The sequence below is a fragment of the Camelus ferus genome, chromosome 17, assembly GCF_009834535.1.
Source record: "Camelus ferus isolate YT-003-E chromosome 17, BCGSAC_Cfer_1.0, whole genome shotgun sequence".
Classification (NCBI taxonomy): Eukaryota; Metazoa; Chordata; class Mammalia; order Artiodactyla; family Camelidae; genus Camelus; species Camelus ferus.
The window spans coordinates 38322556-38343578 of record NC_045712.1 but is presented as its reverse complement, the minus strand read 5'-3'; the positions used below and the strand labels follow the sequence as shown (position 1 = coordinate 38343578).

Sequence of the window (21023 nt, the reverse complement as noted above, 5' to 3'; positions counted from 1 at the left end):
TTTGTCACACCCAGCCAAGTTGGAGGTGGTCCAGCAAGGTGTGCTAGCCCCTCCACCGGGTGGGCATGGAACAGGGGATGGCACTGGGCACAGGCGGGGGCTGTCCCCACACAGCAGTCTCCCTGGGGAACAGGATGGGGGTAGCACGCCAAGAAGCCCCTATTTACAGGGGTCAGCCCACCCACTCTACCCCATCAGCTCTCAGCCAGTGGGACAGGCAGCAGGATTGGGAGGCAGCCCTCAAAGGGGCCTCCAGGAGGCAGAGGAGGGAGAGAGGAGAGGCAGGTACTCTGGGCCCGACGTCTCAGCACACAGGGCAGTTGGAGTGAGTCCCCAGTCCTAGAAGTCCTCCTCTGCCAGGGCAGGGCCTTACGTCCCACACAGTCTTGGCTGCAGCCCCCTGAGTGGGGCAGGGCAGGGCCCACCCCATCTTCTAGGTGAGGCTCAGTTTGCCCTGAAGTGGGGAGGCTGGGTCTCAAACCCAGACACACGGGCTCCAGAGCACGAGCCCTCTATGCTCTGCCCAGCAACGGTGAGGAGGCCTGGCCACAGCCCTGGGCAGGGAGGTCACCAAATTCAGCACTTGTCACCACAGGACACAGGGCAAGGCTAGTTCTGTAACACCCCTGACAACAGGTTCACAGAAACTGAGCAGAGGACCCTGTGCGCTCGACTAGCAACACACACATCAGAAGTGCAGCGGGGTCTGGGTTGAGCCGGGGTTGTTCCTGCTGTACAGACCCTGGAACCCAAGGCCGTGGGGATCATGGTGTGGAGAATCCAACTGAAGCCACCCCGTGTGTCCCAGCCCAGAGCCTCCCCACTGCCAATCTGCGGGGCCAGCCGTCCAGGCCTGCCCTCTGTCCCTGGCCTTGGCCTGGCGTGGGACAGGGCAGAGCCCACCCCATCTTCTAGGTGAGGCTCAACTTGCCCTAAAGTGGAGACAGAAAGCCTCAGAGGCTCTGACCAAACTGCTTCCTTGAGGCGAGGTGACCTCTCCAAGGGGGCAGCAGAGAATGTGGCCAGCCATGGAGCCACTTTCTCCCTAACAGCTGCAAGTTTGCCTGTTTTTCACCCACTGGCCTAGCATCCTGGTCTAGCATCCTGGACAGCTAACCAGGTGCCTTTGGACTGGCTTAAGTCAAAACAAGGGAGGCAGTGGCTAGACAGAAGAAAGAACTTGCTGACCATTAGAGGGCTCACCAGAGTCAGGATGTGGTGATCTCATCACTTGGGAAGCAAACAGGCCATCACAGGGTAACTCAGGGCCTCCACAACCACCTGCTGGGGGCACAAGGATGGCCCTGTCTATTTTCCAGCACAGAGTAGGTGCTCAGTAAACATGAGCGAGGCTCACAGGCTCGGTGAGGGGTGGGGAGGGCTTGGCAGGCTCACGGGCCAGTTGCCACTTCCTTGTGGCCAGTATCCCAGCAACCTGGGTTCATGGCTTCCTCCCCATTCAGGGCTGCCATCCATGCAGGTCACCATTAGGGATGTACAGCCCCTGGGGGCTCATGGCTCTGCGTCAGACCATCAGTAAAGGCCACCTGGAACCCACAGTGACCTGGCACAGGTGAGATCAGGATGCTTCCCACTGAGCCTCACACTGGATTCATGGTCTCTATAAGACAGCCCGATAGACCCCGGTGTCTCCTGCCCAGACCCGGCAGCCCTGGCACCCTCAGCTCTTCCCTAAGCATCACCTCCTCAGAGCATGACCCTCACCTACTGCCCCATCTTTACCCCATCAGGCCACCCACACCTCATGTGCATTCTGCTCAGGAGACAGGAAAACCTGCCATTTGGGCTTTGCCTAAAACATCCTCCTATCAAAGCCACAGTCCAAGAAGTTAGACTCACCTGAGTGGGATCATGGAACAGACCCCAGGGGTAAGGCTGCTGAATGGGTGGTCTGTACATCCTCCCTGTCCAGGCCCAATAGGTTTTCTCCTTATGGTCTGTGACCTCCAAGGACACTCAGCTCCCTGGATCCCCCCAACTCCCACTTCTCCAGCTGTTGAGGAAGCAGAACTTGAATTCCATCAGCAAACATCCCCACCATTCACAGCCATGTAATTGTCAAGTCAGTCCACTCAGACCCTCAGTCTCCTCATCTTTGATGTGGTAGAGGATGAGAACCACCCACAGATCTCTATCCTTTCCCTAATTCATGCCCCCCAACACACAGACACACACACACGCATGCACACACACACTTACTCTAGCCTACAGTGCAGGCCTTGGGTGAAGTCTGTGGTTTTGTTAACTGCAGGGCCTTTGTTGTTGTATACCTGCTTCGAGGTGGGTGGAGGGGGTGACACCCACTGCTGGTTTTCCAGATTAGAGACCCCATGGACAACCAGGCCAACCTTGACAGGAAGTTTCTGCCGAACACTTTTTAGTCATACACTGTCAGCAGAAGTGGCCCTGCCAGGTTATGAGGCAGAGGACCAAGCCATGCTGTCTCGAAAGGGCTCTGGGTGCTTTGTCCAAGGGATTTGTAACTGTCACTGTCACCCTGGGCATTCTGCTGGTACAGACTGAGCCCTGGTCCCTGCCCCAGGCTGAGCTTGAATTCCTCTGGGCATCTCTGAGACCCTTGTTGGGACTCTTGGGGGCCGGATGACAGTGAGGGAGAGAGCTCATGCAAGGTCAGGCCTGGGGCCTGGCCCCAACAACTCTGCCTGCAAAGCCAGCACTCCCAGCCATGACAAAGAGGTCTTTGTCAAGGCCACCTGGAAAGGAGCCCAGAGAGTGAAAACCAGTCCTCCCACCCACCCTGGGCAGCTAATGGGCCCTGCTCTCTGCCACTCACAGAAGCAGCCATGCCCTTGGCATCAGCTGACCCCACCCTGGGCCTGACCTCCAGGCTACCTGTGTCCCTGGGGCCTCAGCCAGCCCTGGTTCCTAGGAACACAGTCAACAGGCGTCATGCAGGGAGGGACACTGAGGCCAAGAGAGGTGGGGTCCTGGCTGTGTCACAGGGACACTGGCCAGAGAATCAAGGCTGGACCTCAGGCCTTTACTCCGCAGTCCAGAGAAATGGGGTTTCCTGGGGTCCTCAGGCTTGGACAGAGCATTTCAGAGCCCCCTCCCCACCTCCTGCCCAGCATGACTGCATCAGTAGGCAGCGTCACTCCATCCCTGGAGGGCCAGGAGGCTGGCCACTGTCCTACCAGAGCATCTTAGAGGCTATTCCACCAGAGAAGGCACAGAACTGGGCTGGGGGTGGAGCTCTTTGCCCACAGGCTTCCTCAACCTCAGGCTGCCTCTCCAGACCCAGCTCTAGCCCCTCTTTGATCAGGGCTCTGGCTGACCCTCCATGCTGTCCCCAGCCCAGGTGGTCCCAGACTGTGCCCAGGGACACCAGGCCTTCAAGTCCCACCCATCCTGGTTTGTTCCTGTCTCAGCCAAGAGGGTATCCTTCTGGCTCTGGCTGGGAACTAAACATACTACTCTGACACCAACATTAGAACCGAATTATTGAACCTTAAAGAGTTAAAAATACCAAGATGTCTCCGGAGATAAAGGAAGTTCTAGAAAACGTTGTGTCAAATCTAAGTTAAATTTATATTGGGTTGGAAAGCATTGGGCTCATTCCTGTAAGAACTCCGCGGGTGGTCCCGAGTGCGTCTAGGAGAGGCAGGTGGGTCCTCACAGGGCATGAAGGCGCACATCACAGGCTGCTCTGGTCACAGTGGCTCAGAAAAGGCTTAGAGGCCGTCGCCAGGCAAATTCTCTCAAGCTTAAAAGGCAAATCGGTTATTCCCGGTAAGGGCATTTTCCAGCTTGCAGGTGAAGGCCCAGGGGGCAGAAGGGCTGGGAGGAAAAGTAGAGGCAACGGGCAGAGGGGCTGGTTCAAGGGGGCCGAATGCGGGCAGAGCGCCTCCTGGTGGTGAGATGCTGCTAGGAATTACTGAGAACGGCGGGGGACTTGTGGCTCTCGCTTTGGCCGGGAGATGGGTCGGTGTGGATGGGAGGGAGTTTCTTGAGCCAGTGTCTTTCAGTGAAGCCTTAGGAGAGGGTGGCGGGGCGGGCTTCTGCGCAGGGGTGCTGGCCGCACCCTGGGCTCTGGGAGGAGCCCCCTGCAGGCTCCCGCGCCCAGGTCTTGGCCTCTCTCCGACCTTCTCAAGAGGAGCTGGAGAAGCTGCAGGTGCGTCTGCCTTCAGCGAAGTGTAGGTAATTTCTCCAGTTACCTCGTTAATCCAGAAAAACGTATCTAGAGGTTTCTTCCCCTGTCCGATCTCACTGTTAGACATAGCTACAAAGGGGGAAATGGAGACAACACAGAACAACAGCATCTTCAGCCCTCCATGCTGAGGGTGGAGGGCTGAGCCAACATAGCGAGGGTCAAAGGGAGCCACCAGCCCCTGAGCTTCTATAAACAAACTGTGCCCGGACTCTGTTGTCCCAGTTGCTCCAGAAATCTACCCAGGACCAGGAGCAGGCCTACCTGGAGGCTCTGATGAATTCTAGGGTGGTTTTTTTTTTTTCTTAATTATCTTTTCAAATTTTAACATTTTAATTTAACAAAGTATACTAAAAAGTATACTTTACATCTTGATCTAGTCCAGATATGTGTGTGTGTGAATACAAACATTTTCATTTCAAATGGTCGCGTGCAACAGTCTAATATTTTCTATGCAATTCACTTCTGTACTCCTTAAGAAAATGCTCGTTAATGCCATTGCTTAAGCTCATTTCATAAAGGAAGCAGCAATGATTAATGAGCTAGAGGTTCAAAAACACTGTCTTAGATGAAGAGAAGAATGGAGAATGCTGGATCTTATACAAGACAAAAAAAATCACTCTTGCAAACTTTACAAAAACATGACCACATGTAGTCAGTGTATTGGTCCCCCAAAGATGTCCATGCCTGAACGCTCAGAACTTGTGGATATGTTTTATTATGTCAAAAAGGGACTGTGCAGGTGTAATTAAAATTATGGACCTTGAACTAGGGGGACATTATCCTGTATCACCTGGGTGCCCCAATCTGATGATTTGGGCTCTGAAAAGGAGAGCGCTTTCTCTGGCTGGGCTCAGAGAGATGGAGCAGAAGAAATGGAAGAGAAGCTAAGCTATGAAAAGGACCCTCCCAACAGTGCTGGCCTGATGATGGCAGAGGCTAAGTGAAGACCTGTGAGAAGGAAAGAAAGTCTGTCAACAAAATGAATGAGCCTAGAAGTAGATTTTCCCCAGAGCCTCCAGGTAAGAGCTAAGGGTAGACAAAACCTTAAGGTGGTCTTGTGAGACCCTAAGCAGAGGATGAAGCCACACTTGCCAGGCTCAGGACCTACAGCTCTGTGAGATCATAAATGGCTCTTGTTCCAAGCAGCTAAGTTTGTGGCGATTTGCTACAGCAGCAAAGGGGAACTCATACACCACGGGAACATTTTCCAGGACCAGTCCTGGAGAGGGGCTGCAAAGCTGAAGCTTCCTGGGCTCAGGGTAAATCCGCTATTGGTGTGGGTCTATTAGCCAGTCTGGGGACTCTTCCTGCTTTCTTTCTGTCAAGCTTGATAGTCGCTTCACATTTTTTAGAATGCACAGTGACCATCATCCCTGAGAAACATTAAGGTACACTACCTAGAATGTCAACCAAGACAACTAGCTTTCAAGGTCCTGACACCTGCATCCTACGTGATGCTCTGATTTGCCCTCAGGCAGAGAGGACCTCCCCACTGTCCCTTGATGGTCCACAAGGCCATGAGGAAGTCAGCACATCCCACAGGGATTCCCAGAATCAGGGTAGCTGGTGGCAAGAGCACAGCAAGTTGAACAGATCGGGGCTGACTAGGAGCTAGGGGACCAAAAAGGTATGAAGGTTTGACACTCACCTGTCAGAAGGGGCTGCAGGGGAGGAGTGTGTGGAGGGAGCTTCAGACAGGAAAAGGAGCAGTAGAAGACTGGGGTCTCCTAGCAACCTGATCTTTATTGTGTAAACCGTTTCCCATCCTATCAGCCTAGATTCTGCCTGGTGACCTAAGACCTCTGCAGCGCAGCCCCACACACATTCCTCATCCTTCCTCCAGTCCTCTCTGTTGGAGTGCCCAATATCCCCAACCTAGAGGTGTCCCTGGCACCCACCCTTTCCCTTCCCATAGTTCCTGACTTCCACCAGTCCCACCACGTGGGTCCACAGTGGCATCTGTTTTTTTCTAGAATAGACAAGGGAGGGTGTCCTTCTCTGGCAGGGTTAGTTCATTTTTAGCACAGTGGAAGCCAGGGGTTCTTGGGTTAGGAATTTCTCATAGGTCCACTCCCTACTCAGCTGGGTTTGGCTCACCTTAGGCTTCATACCCTCTTGACAGCCTCACCTCCCTGAGAATTAGACCTGTTCCCTGGTTACCATCTGCTGAGATTCAGCCCCCAGCCCAGGGCCACCTTAAATCCTCCCCAAGCCGCCTCTGACCTTGGGGCCTCCCCACACTGTGGACCCAGCAGCTGCCAAGTGTCACAGAGTGCTGGCCCACCGTGCGGATGGGAGATGGGATGGCCAACCTCTTAGACTGACCCCAGGTCATCCAACTAGGCTTTTCTCCTCATCTGCCTGGTGCTGCCCACCTGATGTGAAGCAGTCCATAGGCACCACTGAATCTAAGAGTTAATCTCCACTACACCCCACTCCACAGGTGTTCCCCACCCAGCAGCCTGCCACTGGCAACTTCCTCCAATGGGCATTTGTGCCCTTGACTCTTCCCAGGGACTGCTGTGAGCCTGTCCCTTGCATGAGGTCATTGATAAGGTGAGAGAAAAGCCCTCTGGCTCTTCCTTCCCTGGCTCTGCTCACCCACTCCTGCCACTTGTCTAGGCCCAAGTGAGCCGCCCACTTCTTTCCCCAGCACCCCATCTCTGTACTAGAGAAGAACCTTTGTATTCTATGACAAGTTAATCGCTAAAGGGATCTTGCCTATAAGCTTTAATTACACATAATGGCCCATTGCTGGGAACCCTGCCTCCCAGGTAATAAGCATTAAACTAAACCTGACCAGGCCCACTTGTGAATGGCTACAGGAAGAAAGACATAACACCTCCCCTCCAGAGTCTGGCCGAGCCAGGATTTTACCCCCTTCTGTTTTACTATGAAAGAAACCTGAATTCTAACTCAGGGAAGATGGTTCTTTGGAACATTGGTCCACCATCTTCTGCTGGCTTTCCAAATAAAGTCACTATTCCTTGCCCCAAAAACTCGTCTCTCAGTTTATCAGCCTGGCCTGCAGTGAGGAGTATGAGCTTGGACTCAGTAACAGGTCTACACAAGGGCAGGTTTCCCCGGAAATGTTAATTCATTCTGTTACCTCATTTCACTGGTCTTGGAAACTCAGCTTACTGAGAATATTACCAGGTTTAAGATTTCCCTTGCTCTCACCACAGTGTCCAGCTCTTGAAAATCGTGCTCTAAGAGTTTTGTCTTCTACGCGCTTGAAAACTCTTGACTGGCGATGACTGGCCTTTGACAAGCTCCCAGATGAAAAGTTACGCACCTCTGGTCGCACACCCAGTTCTCTGGGGTCATATCCACTTAAAACTCTGAAATACCTGCTTCCTGGATGTTTTCTCACTATGTTGCTAATGCCTGTGCGTATATCTTTCTCACAGGCTCAATTTCACCAAAAATAACTTGGAATTATAGTGGCCACTTTTGAGGAATTTTGATATGGACAAAATTACTCATTTGAGAGATGTCTTAGAACAAAAAACAAAAACAAATTTCTGACTGTCCAATGGTCTGTTTTCTTTAATTGATATGAGAAGGTTCTAAACACAATTTGAACTCAAAAACTGCCTCCCTAAAACGTTCTTTGGCAAAAACTCACGTAAAATGTGAGAATCTCCTCCCTCATCAGCACCCCTAGTGCTCAGGACCACTTTGGTGTTATTTCCAGTGCTCTTTCCACAACTGGTTAATGGCTTAAAGTCAGAAATCGTGTACATGTTAGGTAAACAAAAGTGTCAGCTGGCATAAATGTGATGAAATAAAATGTGCATCTTAAGGCAAGCCAGGAAATTTTAAACATAAAATTCTCTGTCTGGGCCTCCTCCCTCCCTCCCTAACGTGTGGTGTGCCTCAGCACCACACATTAACCAGACCTCCTCAAAGGTGGGAGTGCCTGCGCGACTGTAAAGATATTTTTTCCTCCCTTTTCTTCTGATGTTAACACTGTAACTTCTTAAAAGATTAGCGTTCTTTTCCAACTGCATAAGTGGTCATGGTGACTTGCTGCACTCTTTGTATGTGTTACCTAGACTATGTATCTTTGTTGAACTTTATATAAAATGTCAATGTGTCATTTTGATCTTTGATCCTTTGTCTCCTAAAAGTATGTGATAAATGTGCCTTCCACTTCTAAGAGGCAGCATACTTCTCAGAGCTCTGAGAGTCTGTCTGCCATGTTATAATTCTCAGTTTGGCTTGAATAAAATTCTTTTTTCTTCTTGATTGGTAATGGGGGTTTTGTCAACAAGCATCAACATTTAGCCATTATTTTATGGAGGCTTTAGACACCAAAATACAAAAATCTCATGAGGAAATTATCTTGTTTGCCTAAGCAACAGGTCATTTTGTTTCACACAGGAGGCATCACATTCTTTCTGTACCTCAGGAATCGGCAAGTGCTGGCTTTAAATATCTTATGACTTGATATAATTGTCAAGGACCCAAATGATGTCAGAACCAGGTAGGACACTCTCGTGTGTGTGTGCATGTCTACACTTTCTCCTCTCTCCCTACAGAGAAAAGTGATTAGCTATCTAAATCCAATTCCCTCTTATTTTTTCTATCACACTTCTTCTCTTTTCCCTCTCTTGAAAATGTGAAGGAGTTATTCATCAAAAAATGCATTCAGTTGCTAAAGTATACTCTATGAACATTTAGTTTGGATAAAGCTAAGCTTGTCAAAATAAGAAAAAAGAAAAATGTTATTAAGCTGTTTCTCTTTATGGACACTAGCAAGTATACTTAAGAGCGTCCGGGCTGGTGAACACGTGGAGGTGCTGGGAGGGAGGTGTGCTCAGCCGGGGCCTGGATGCTCCGTGCCCTTTCCCCATACCTTGCCCCGCGCACCTCTTCAATCTGGCTGTTCCTGGGTTATATCCTTTTATGATAAACTGGGAATCTAGTAAAAATTAAAAGTATATTTACCTAGTAGCCTTTGTGACTCCTTATGAGATAGTAAGGCATCAATTAAAAAAAAAAAAAACTTCAGCATGATTCAGGCTTTATTCTATCATTAAAAAAAATGTTAGCCCAGTATTTTGGTTTTGTCTAAGACCAAGATTAAATTTCTCGTGATTCAAACTTCCTAAATTTCCTACACTGGTTTTATAAGTTAAGTATGTTTCCACTATTTCCATAACTTAGTGGAAAGTGTGCCTCATTCAGTCCACTGAAGGTTGATTGGGGAAAAAGCTCTGCATGACTGTCTTCTTCATGGGACATCAGTCCTCTCCTGCCTTTGGCATCCAATTTAGACTAGAAATACACCATCAGCTCTCTTGGGTCTGGACTTTTCAGCCTTCATAATCACATGAGCCAATTCCTTACAATAAATCTCTCTACACACACACACACACATCTTACTGGCACTGTTTCTCTGGATAACCCTAATACAGTCTCTCATGTAAGATGACTACTTTTTTAAATGCCCAATTAGTACAGATTCCTTTTTTGTCACCAAACTATTCTGTTAACTCTCAGTGCTTTTGGCATGCTCTTAATCATCTTGTTAGTGATGCCCTTGAATAGCTTTAACCTAATTTTGTTTGTTCATATTTCTAAATATCACCCTTAAAATAAGTTCATCCTTAAAATATAGACCACTCCCCAAAACTAAATCTCCCAGAAATTAAAGTTCCTATGACTTCAATAATTGCCATTGCTCAGGCATGCCAACTGGCAAAAGCAAAAAAAAAGTATATATTTACTCTGGTAGTAAATTTGTCCTCCACAAATTGCCTTGAAGGGCCCATTGTGACAGTGAAGGGTGAGTGCTGTGATTGGCCAGAGACTTTGATGTCATAAAGGCCCAGATGCTGGGGACAGAGAATAAAAGGAGAGGGCCCTGGGTGGAAAGGGGACTGCCAGTCTTCAGCCAGTCCTCCTCGCGGTCCTTTCCTTTGCAGCCTTCCGGCCCCCAAACCCACTGAACATGGCCTTGGAACCCACATAGCATTCCAGTCCCAGGCCCAGAGACTTCTCACTGCTCCTCAGTTGGAACCAGCATTTCCACCCAGCATCTAACAGCTGAAAAGCTGCTCAGACCTAAAAACTTACTCTAATCTAGAAGGTAAGGGCTTTCAGATTTCACCAGGAAGGATCATCACTCACAGCTTAGAAAAGAAATGGGGGGCAGCGTATAGCTCAATAGTGGACTACGTGCTTAGCAGTACCTCCATTTAAATTAATTAAACTCAGTTACCTTCCTCCAAAAACAAAAAAAGAAACAGAACTTACAAATGCATCGGAAATGGCCTTTGGCAAGCACATGGGTCAGTTATTTAGAGCGGGAGTGGACTTGGAGACATCTTACTGAAGGTCTGATCAAACCGAAAAATTAACTTGGGACAGTTTGAGACCTCTCTTTCCTGGAAAAGCTGCTGAAATGTCTGAGGAAAGCTGTACCCCCAAGGGGTGTGGGGTTAGTTCATTGAAGCCCATGGACCATGGGGTTTCTTGCCTTGTAAGAAAGAACCCACGCTGTGAGGGCAACGCCCTCCATTGCCCGCTGATGGAGAACTCACCGTGGCTTTCTCTCCTCTCCTTCAGATGTCCAGAAGTCAGGTGGGGTCAAAGGACAAGTCTCTACCTACACTGATGTGGGTAAATGAAGTCACAGCACAAATTACCTACCCCACGTGGAGGACAGATCCTCCGTCACCATCTCCTGCTTCTCTCCTGAGCCACAGATGTGAACCCCTGCCTGGAGGTGGGGCTGGGGATGTGACTCCCTCCTGTCCCAGAGGCTCAGTTACTGTCCCTGCACAGACATGGAATCCACTGGCACCCCCTACTGCTGCCCCCCTGAGAGAAAGTGGCCCATGGAGCCCTGGCTACTCTCCAGCAGGCGCTGGCTGGGTGCCTGCTGCTGTCCACAGCCCTCCATCACTGCCGGACACCGGCATCCCGCACCCTCCACGCCCAGGCCCTCCCCCACGGTGTAGGCCACTGCCACCACCCCCTCAGCCAATGCCCTCTATGTTTCCTTCCCCCCAGGGCACTCTCCCTGCTCGAGGGCTTTCCTATTTTTATGATTTGTCCATGAAGGCGATATCCTTCAGCCCTCAGAAAATCATCTTCCTGGCTGTCAGCGTTACTCACAGGACCCTGCATAGGGTCCTCAGAGGTCTCCGGCCTCACACAAATCATGACCTGGTTTGACCTGTAAAATTTTTCAAAATCTAATATTGAAGGCTTTCTTGAATTTTTTAATCTTTATATATATATAATTATATTAGATAAATTATTTTTAAAATAATATCTAATGTTTTATTCTTTACACCAAGATGTATTTTCCATTTTAAAAAATGAAAAAAATATGATTAGGAGTAAGAACTCAATGGACAGGTTAAACATAAGCTAGGATACAGATGGAAGAAGGGCTAAGCGACCTTGAACCAGATCTGAAGGGCCATGTTTCTTAAGGAGGACAGAAATGAGGAAATTCAAAGTGACAACATACAAACCACAGGAAGAAAGCTCTAGGAGGACAGAACAGGGCAAAGCAGGGAGGCCACATGAGAGAGAAGGCTGAGAATTCTCTGAAATTGATGCAAGACAGGAATTCTCAGAATTAGCAATCCCACTGAATCCCAAGTGGGATAATTTAAAACATCCACATTTAGTGGGGGGAGGGGATAGCTCAGTGGTAGAGCACATGCTTAGCATGCAGAAGGTCCTGGGTTCAATCCCCAGGACCCCCTTTAAATAAATAATACCTCTATCGAAATTCATCAAATTGTATATCTGAAATATGTATTTACTGTACAGGAATCATACCACAATAAAGGTGTTAAATAAACCAAATTACTCCCCTAAATTTTTTTAATTAAATAAATAAAACATTCACACTTACACTGTAGCAAAACCATGGAAGCCTGAAGACATCCTGAAAGCAGCTGAAGAAAATAACCTACGACAACAACAATGGAATTTAGTCAAATAGTATCTTCAACACACTGAAAAAAAGTAGTCACCCCAGATTTGTGTGCTCAGGTAGTTATTCAAGAAGTGGGAAATATAAAGACTTCCAAGATACATGGTTTATCACAATCAGACCTAGACTAAAGGAACGCCTCAAACCGGGTGCCTTAACCTCAGCACTCTCGACATTTTGGGTCAGACACAACTTGAGGATTATGGCTGCCGACCACCTATGCAGTGGAAAATCCTAGTATCTGTATCCACCGTTCTTCCACATCCTGGGATTCAACCAACCCGGGGTCGTGTACTACTGTAGTATTTACTATTGAAAAAAAAATCCATGTACATGTGGATCTGTAGTTTAAACCTGTAGTGTTCAAGGGTCAGCTATGGTTACTTCCTGTGGGGGCAGTGCTGTGTATTGTACGGTATTCAGCAATAACCTTGTCCTCCGTCCACTCAATGTCATCCTTCCTAGTTGTGCCAATCAAAACTGTCTTCAGACGTTGCCAAATGTCCCCGGGTTGAAAACCACTGGTCTAACAGGTGTCATTCAGGAAGAAAGAATATGATACTAGAGGAAGCTGGGAGGGAGACAAAGTGAGGATTCACTGATGTCCATTCTCTGCTTCTCCCTAGTAACAGAAACCCGATCTTTAGTTGGGCAGAGACAGGAAGGCTGGTGCCTTAAGTAAAATGTTTGGTCAGGTTGCAGTCTTAGTTTGAAGGGTAGACCACAATTTGACTGGATTTGTGGCATTAGGAAAATGGTAATAAGAACCCAGAATGGTGGTTTTGTTGGCTGCTCCTTGACTGCTTTTAGCAAAGTCCTGTAAGAAAGGTGGTCTCTGGCTAGAGTTAGCCAGTATGCAAAGAGAGCTGGAAGGATCTGGAGTGTTGCTCATGTAGGTAACCCCCAACTGTGGGCCGCCATACGTGGACAGTGGAATAATCTGGTTCCTTGCAAGTCTGAAAGAACTAACCACTTCTATACACTCAGCCAAGGCAGTTATGAGCTGTGGATACGGAGAGGCAGCCTTTGCAGGCGATAACACTGGTGCTGCTAGCAAAGATGAGTTTAGGTATGTTGCTTTTCATAACTTCTATTGTATTGGCAAATGTGAAGACATCTGGCAAAATCAAGCATTGTCAAGAGCTGCTCCGATTTGGCATGATTTCACAGCACTGGACACAGGCATTTGCAGCCAGGACAAAAACTGGAAAGAGCCCAATGTCCATCAAGAGTGGCCTGCATATCAATTGTGGTGTTATCACAAAGAACACCATAAAACAATGAAAATAAAGCACAATGACATGCAGTAGTAACATGCATAAAAGTGACAATTTTGAGCAAGATGAAAGAAAATAGTTTATGATTCCATTTATATAAAAAGTTTTTTAAAACAGGCAAAAGTAAGCTATATTTAAAGATGTCTACACTGGTAGTAAACATTGTATAAAGCAAAAATAAAAATGTCCAGTTTATGGGATAAAAACTAAACAAAATAAAAACAGTAGGCAATAAGATGGAGAGTGTCTATATATACTGACCTGGAAGGAAGTCCATGAAATATTGTTGAATGAAAAAAGGAACTGAGAGAGAATCAAAGAGTTCTGGTTGAGTATCTCAATTTTTGCTCCATAAAACTTTACCTTATATAAGAAATATTTGCTCATTTTAATTTATTAATTGGATAAAAATAACTTCAAAAATTAAAAAAATTACAAGATGGAAAGTGAGTAAAGATAGTGTTTCGAAGCAATTGAGGTAGAGGTATTAACTTTATAAGTTAATACAAGTACAATAAAAGTATGTTTATGTAGTATAAAAATGCATGATCTTTTAAATAATAGAGCATATAATTTCTAATATGGCATAGAGGGAAAAACTGAATTTAAAGGCTTCAATGAATCCAAAGCAAAAGTAGAAAAAGAACATCTTAGATAAAGCAGGACAAATTAAAAAGCAATAAAATTAGAGAGAGTAATCTTACAATAAGATTACAGAGATTACAAGAATATCAGTGGAAGTGATCATTGTAAGGGGAGTAAATTTGCCAGGTGAAAGCAGATATGGACAGACGAGAAAAAATGCAGCTAAAAGATGTCTTCAAGATATCTACCAAAACCATAAGGACACACAGGCTGAAAGTAAAAGGTCTACAATGCAAATACTAACCGAAAAAAATGCTGGTGGAACTTCCATAACAAGACAGAACAGAAAGACTTTAAAGCAAAGGTTAGTAAATTTTCTGTGCAAGTTGTGGGCTATCTCTGATCTGAAGGGTGAACGTAACCACAGACAATACAGGAGTGAATGAGTGTAGATGTGTTCCAATGAAGCTTCAATGGACACTGAAATTTGAATTTAATATAATCTTCATGTGTCACAAAATATTCTTCCTTCGATTTTTAAAAACCATTTAAAAATGTAAAAACCATCCTTAACTTGCAACCTATTCAAAAACAGGTGGCAGTCAGACTTACCAACAGACCATAGTTTGCCAACCCCTGCTTTAAGGCAGAAAGCATTACCAGGGGTACAGATGTTTGCCACGTAATGATAAAAGATACAGCTCTTCAGGAATGTTTAACAATCCTAAATGTGAATTCAGCTAATCAATGTTATCCTAAAGATACATGACAACACAAAGAAAGATATATTTACATGGAGAGGATGGTAATCCTAACATCAGGTTGAGGACTTTAAAAAACATATTTCTCAGTAATTGACAGCTGAGGCAGAAAATAATTAGTAAGACTATTCATCACGTGAATAACACAGTTCCTAACTCTGACCCAATTTAGAAAACTTTGATCTTGAAAGCTAGAAAGGCTTTCATTCTCAAGGGGCAACGGGAAAACAAAATGGAAATAATAAAATCAAAATTAAATTATAATGAAAATACTTCAAATTGAAATTTGTAGAACACACCTCAAATGGTACTTAAAGGAAAATTATAGCCTTAAATGCTTTCTATTTATTAAGAAAGACTGGAAATTAATAGGCTAAATATCTGACTTAAGATTTTAAAGTAATAGTAAATTCAAAGAAGGGGTAAAGGATAACAGAAATATAGTAAAAACAAAGATATTATCTAAGGAATCAACAAAAGCAGATTTCAGTTCTCTGAGCAAAATAATGAAAATGAGAAAACTGGCAAGATTACTTAATTTTAAAAAGTGAGAAAAAGCACAATCACGGAAATTTTTTAAAGGACGTAAATGAAGATAGAGCAGAAATGAAAATAACTGCACAAATAACTTTTAGATACTACATTTAAAACTTAGACAAAAATGGTCAATTTCCTAAAAGAATCTCATTTTCTAAAAATCCATACAAAGAAAAACATAAAACCTAATCAGTTCTGTCATCACTGAAGTTTAATGAGAAGTTAAAAATGACATATACACATACATACACAAAGTAAAGTCCTAAGAACTTTATAGGAAAAATCTAGCAAATATTCAAGACACAGAAAATTCCAGTCACATTAAGATCAGGTTGGCCTATGAGGAACAGTATGCTAACAAAGATACAAGTCTATTTCATGCTCATATAAAGTCCAGAAATGTGCAGTTCACATCTTGTGTGCTGTGTGAAATCCTTGGGCATTCATGATCCCCCCAGCTCACCCCCAGCCAATCCTAGGGGACTGGACCTAGTCCTTCTGGTATAAGAAGGTGACATCTGCATTGTAAGCTACAGGGTAGAGGAAGAGATCAAGTAGGAGCCACAATTTTACTTCTGCTAATTCTTAAGGAAAATCCCAGAAAACCCCTGTAATACTATGTTTACATCTCATGGCCATGCCTAGCTTCAAAACAAGCTGGGATCTAGAATCTTTAATTTCAGTGGTCCTATAAACAGCTAAGCATTCTATTATTGAAAAAGAAGGGAGGCCAAAACATGGGGGACATTTAGTGGTCTCTGCCACACCAGTTGTAAACAGAATCTTCCAGAGAGTCAGAAACAGAAGATATTTCAAATTATTTTATATAGCTACTATAAACTTGATACCAAATTTAGATAAGGAAAGTAAAAATATAAGCCAATCTCATTTATGAACAGAGATGCATAATTATAAATATTAGCAAATAGAATCTAACAATGTATATAGATGCTTTAAAAATATCTCTTTGGATTTATCTTAAGAATTCAAAATGGTTTGACATTAGGAAATCCATTTAAGTCACCACAATGCAACAGAAGCAGACTGAGCTTATGACTAAACAAGACACCTACTCATAATTTTAAAAATATTGGCAAACTAAAACTATAGGGGAGCTTCCTTAACACAATAAGGCTAGTATTTTAAATCTTTGAACAAACATCATACCTAATAATTGTGAAACCTTAGAATGGTTCTCTTTAAAATCAGGAATCATATGAGGCTTCAACGTTGTAAAACTAGCCAGTTCATTAACACGTGTCAAAAAAATAAAAGCATCAAGACTGGGCAGGAAGAAACACAACTGCCATTAGTCAGAGTTGCTCAGACTATCTACATAGAAAACCAAGGAAATCTACAGACCATTGAACTGAGATTCCTAAACACAATGGGGCTGATGGAATCCTGAGGAGACAGTGACCCATGGTAACACTCACCGAAGACACGGCGGGTATGGTTACTGTATGAAGAGTGGAGTCAAAGCAGTAATCTGAATGTCTGACCCACAGAGACCTTTGATGTTACCTAGTTGATCATGGTGTCCCTAGAACTGAAATGGATGGACAGCCTACTAAAATTTTACTTGATCTGAGTAAGAGGTAAATCTCTAAGTCTAGTCAATAGAAGTCTGACTTGAATCATGAAAACAGTTACAATCCATCACTCAATTCCCAGACTTAAGCTAGTTCACAGACCTAGATCTGCTTGAATCAAGGGTAGGCAGGTCCCCTTAAAGAAGGACCCCCTACTACGAATGAGAAAATTTTATACTCTTGATCTTCTTCCTCTTCTCCAAAGGTACCTAAGAATGTTTACCAGAGTAACTGTGCTTTGGAAAGGGCAAATAATCAGACTTTTCTGAGATTCCAGAGCCTGGTTCTGAACTGACACTAATTACAGGAGACCCAGAATACTACTCTGGTCCCCTGGTCAGAGTAGAAGCATATGGAGGTCAAGTGATCAACGGAGTTTGGGCTCAGATCCATCTCACAGTAGGCATAGTGTGTTCCTGAACCCATCCTGTGATTATTTCCCCTGTCTGGAATACATATTTAGAATAGACACACTCAGCAACTGGCAGAATCCCAACATGGGCTCCCTGACCCATGGAGGGAAAGCTATTATGGTAGGCAAGGCCCAGTGGAAAACTGTAGAACTACCCCTACCTACAAGAGTAGTAAACCAAAGCAATGCTGCGTTCCTGGAGCCACTACCTGGGTTAGTGCCACCATCAAAGACGTGAAACCACAACCCTACAAGCTCTGTGCAGAACACAGATGGATCTTGAGGAGAATGACAGTAGATGATCATAAACTTAATCAGGTAGTGACTCCAAGTGCAGCTGCTATTTCCACATATGGTTTTGGTGCCAAGCAAAGTAACACTTTTGGCCCCTTATCTGCAGTTACTAATCTGGCAAAAGCTTTTTTTCTCTGTACTCGTTAATAAAGACCACTACTTAGTTAGTTTGCTTTCAGCTGGATACACCTTCACTATCCTATTTCAGCACTCTATCAACTGTACAACCCGAGTCACCCATCTAGTTTGCAGTTACTTGGATCACCTTTCTACTCACTGAGTATCACACAGGTCCATTATACTAATGATATTATGGTAATAGTGTGTAGTGTAGTTGCTGTGTAAGAAGTAGCAACTACTGAAACACGTTGGTGAGACATGTATAACATGCCAGAGCATGGGAAAGAAACTTGCTCAACCTGGCTAGGGCGAATGTTTGCCAAAATTCCATTCTTTGCTCTTTATGTGCGTATGTATGTCCTGTATAATTCAAGGGGCCACAAGAAATGATTTTACATGACATTTTCTGGGTCATATGGTAAGTCTATGTTTAACATTTTAGGAAACCACTTAAATGTTTTCCAAGGGGGCTGCCTTGAGCTTCAGATAATTCTTAGCTTACAAAGGCCACTCACCCCCTCAGTGGGCCGTGCTGGCCTTCTAAGTATTAACTGGGGGCTGCCTTGAAATCTGATCAGGACCAGCTACCCAATTTGCCACGTAGAGTTCAAAATGTTCAAAATTATTCTGGATTTCAAAACCATGGCAGCAGAGCCCTAAAGCCAGTGTGTGGCTCTCCTACATGCGGGGCCCCATGAGCTGCACAAGCTGCATACCCCTGGAGCCAGCACTGGACCTGAGGCAGACGCATTTGCTGTTATGAGGAGGAAGATGAGCTGATGATTCTTGACTTTCCAGCCTTCTCTCCCCAGGTCTGGCCCCTTTAAGATCAGGATCCAGCACTTCTTCCCTGAACCCCTGAACTTCCCCCCATGCTCCCTCCTTGGGCAGTTACCTTTATATCACCACCTGACCACACAGATGTGGGCCTGACATGGGTTCTCGGAATAGCTCCCAAGACTCCACTGCATTGTCTGTCCGATTTCCTTTCTTCAGCAAAATCTCCACATCCTAAAACTTTTCTTCTCTCTCAGCTGGAAAGTTGGAAACAATGATAAGGCTTAACTTCTAAGATATTTTAGAATGGTGAGGAATGGCACTTTATTTTCCAGTCTTCTGGTCAGAACTTTGAAAAGCTAACCTGCTGAGATTTTCTGTGATCACTTGTGCTACCCACACTTTCATGAGAAAATGAACTGCCAGAGGTACACACAGCAGAGATGAATCCCACAAACAGAAGTCTGTATGAAAAGGAACCAGACACAAAGGAATACACACGGTGTGATCCCATCTATTTAAAGTAAAAAAACATCCAGAACAAAGAACAGCAAAACTATCATGTTTAGGGGAGTGTGCTTAGGTGGTAAAAAGGTAAGGAAATGCAGGGAAATAATTGCCACACATCAGAATATGGTTTAATTTATAGGAAAGAGAAGGAAAAGACATTCATCAAGAAGGGCAGGAGGGGAATTCTGAGCTTCCCACAAAGATCTAATTCTCAATCTGGCTGGTGAATCCAGGGGAGCTCACCTTACAAAACTTCACTGAGTTGTAAAATTTTTATTTAGTATACTATTACATTTCATGATAAATATATTTTTGAAATATTCTTACTTACACTGTACTTGTAGAGTTGATTACACCCTGAGCGTTTAAGCCTTGTGATTTTCCTTTGAGTGGGCCCTCCAAAACTAGAGGAGACACAAAACAAATCTCAATAAATTTAAGAAAATGGAAATCATATTAAGCATCTTTTTCTTACCAGAACAGTATGAAAACAGAAATCAACTACTGAAGAAAGCTAGAAAAATCACAGATATGCAAAGACTAAACAATATGCTACTGAACAACTATTGGGTCAACAAAGAAAGGATAAATCAAAAAATCCAAGACAAATGAAAAGTAAAATACGACATACCAAAAATCTATGGGATGCAGCAAAAGTGGTACTAAGAGGGGAGTTTATAGTGATACAGGCCTACTTTAAGAAACAAGAAAAATCTCAAATAATCTAACCTTCACCTAAAAGGACTAGAAAAGAAAGAAATGAAGCCAAAGTAAGTAGGAGGAAGGAAATATTAAAAATCAGGGTGGGAATAAATGAAACAGAATTTAAAAGAGAATTAAAAGATCAATGACACTAAGAGCTGGTTCTTTGAAAAGATAAACATAATTGACAAACATTTAGCTAGACTCACAGGAAAAGAGAAGTCTCAAATAAATAAAATCAGAAATGAAAGAGGAGAAGTACAATGGACACCACAGAAATATAAAGGATTATGAGACTATTTTGAACAGCTATACAACAACAAATTAGACAACCTAGAAGAAATGGATAAATTCTTAAACCATACAACATTCTAAGACTAATCATGAAAAAAAGAGAAAATCTGAATAGACTGATCACTAGTAAGGAGATTTGAAACAGTAATCAGAAACCTCCCAAAAAACAAAAGTCCAGGACCAGATGGCCTCATTGGTGAATTACTAAACATTAAAAAAAAAAAAAAAAAGATTTAATATTTATCCTTCACAAACTCTTCCAAAAAACTGGAGAAGGGAGCACTTCCTAACTCATTTTATGAAGCCAATGGAACCCTGATACCAAAACCAGATAAAGACAATACACAGATACACAATTACAGACAAGAACCTGTGATGAATATAGATGCAAAAATCCTCAACAAAATATTAACAAACTGAATACAACAACACATTAAAAAGATGATACACCATGACCAAGTGGGATTTATTCCAAGGATACAAGGATGGTTCAACAACTGCAAATCAACCACCATCATATACCACATTAGCAAAATGAAGGACAAAAATCATATGATTATCTCAACAGACGTAGAAAAAGCATTTGACAAGATTCAGTATTCATTTGTGATTCAATCTCAATAAAATGGGTATAGAAGGAATATACCTTAACATAATAAAGGACATATATCACAAATCCACAGCTAACATCATACTCAATGGTGAAAAACTGAAAGTTTTACCTCTAAGATAGGAACATCACAAGGGTCCACCCTCACCACCCATGTTCAACATGGCATCAGAAGTCCTAGCCAGAACAATTAGGCAAGAAAAAGAAATAAAAGGCACCCAAATTGGAAAGAAGTAAAACTTTCACTATTTGCAGATGACATGATTTTATATACCAAAAACCCTAAAGACACCACCAAAAAAACCCACAAAACTATTAGTTTTGTGTTCAATTTATATTTAACATGAAAAGACAATGTTTATATGACTAGGTATCTGTATCATGCAAAAACATTGAA

At 44.2% G+C, this 21023-nt stretch overlaps 1 protein-coding gene across 2 annotated transcripts; it reads right to left on the bottom strand.

Annotated features, from left to right (window-relative positions):
* Positions 1–3674: 3674 nt before the first annotated feature.
* On the bottom strand, positions 3675–19383 carry C17H3orf86 (chromosome 17 C3orf86 homolog). 2 transcript variants are annotated; one of them, XM_032458020.1, is made up of 4 exons: positions 19352–19383; positions 18629–18767; positions 12075–12131; positions 3675–4261 (listed from the first exon to the last, which is right to left on the bottom strand). In XM_032458020.1, the coding sequence occupies exons 3-4, from the start codon at positions 12088–12090 to the stop codon at positions 3747–3749; spliced, it is 531 nt and encodes a 176-aa protein (XP_032313911.1). In that variant the 5' UTR covers positions 12091–12131; positions 18629–18767; positions 19352–19383; the 3' UTR covers positions 3675–3746. The 2 variants fall into 2 exon arrangements, with proteins under 2 accessions (XP_032313911.1, XP_032313912.1); XM_032458021.1 differs by lacking the exon at positions 19352–19383 and having other exon boundaries at positions 18629–18922.
* Positions 19384–21023: the final 1640 nt, after the last annotated feature.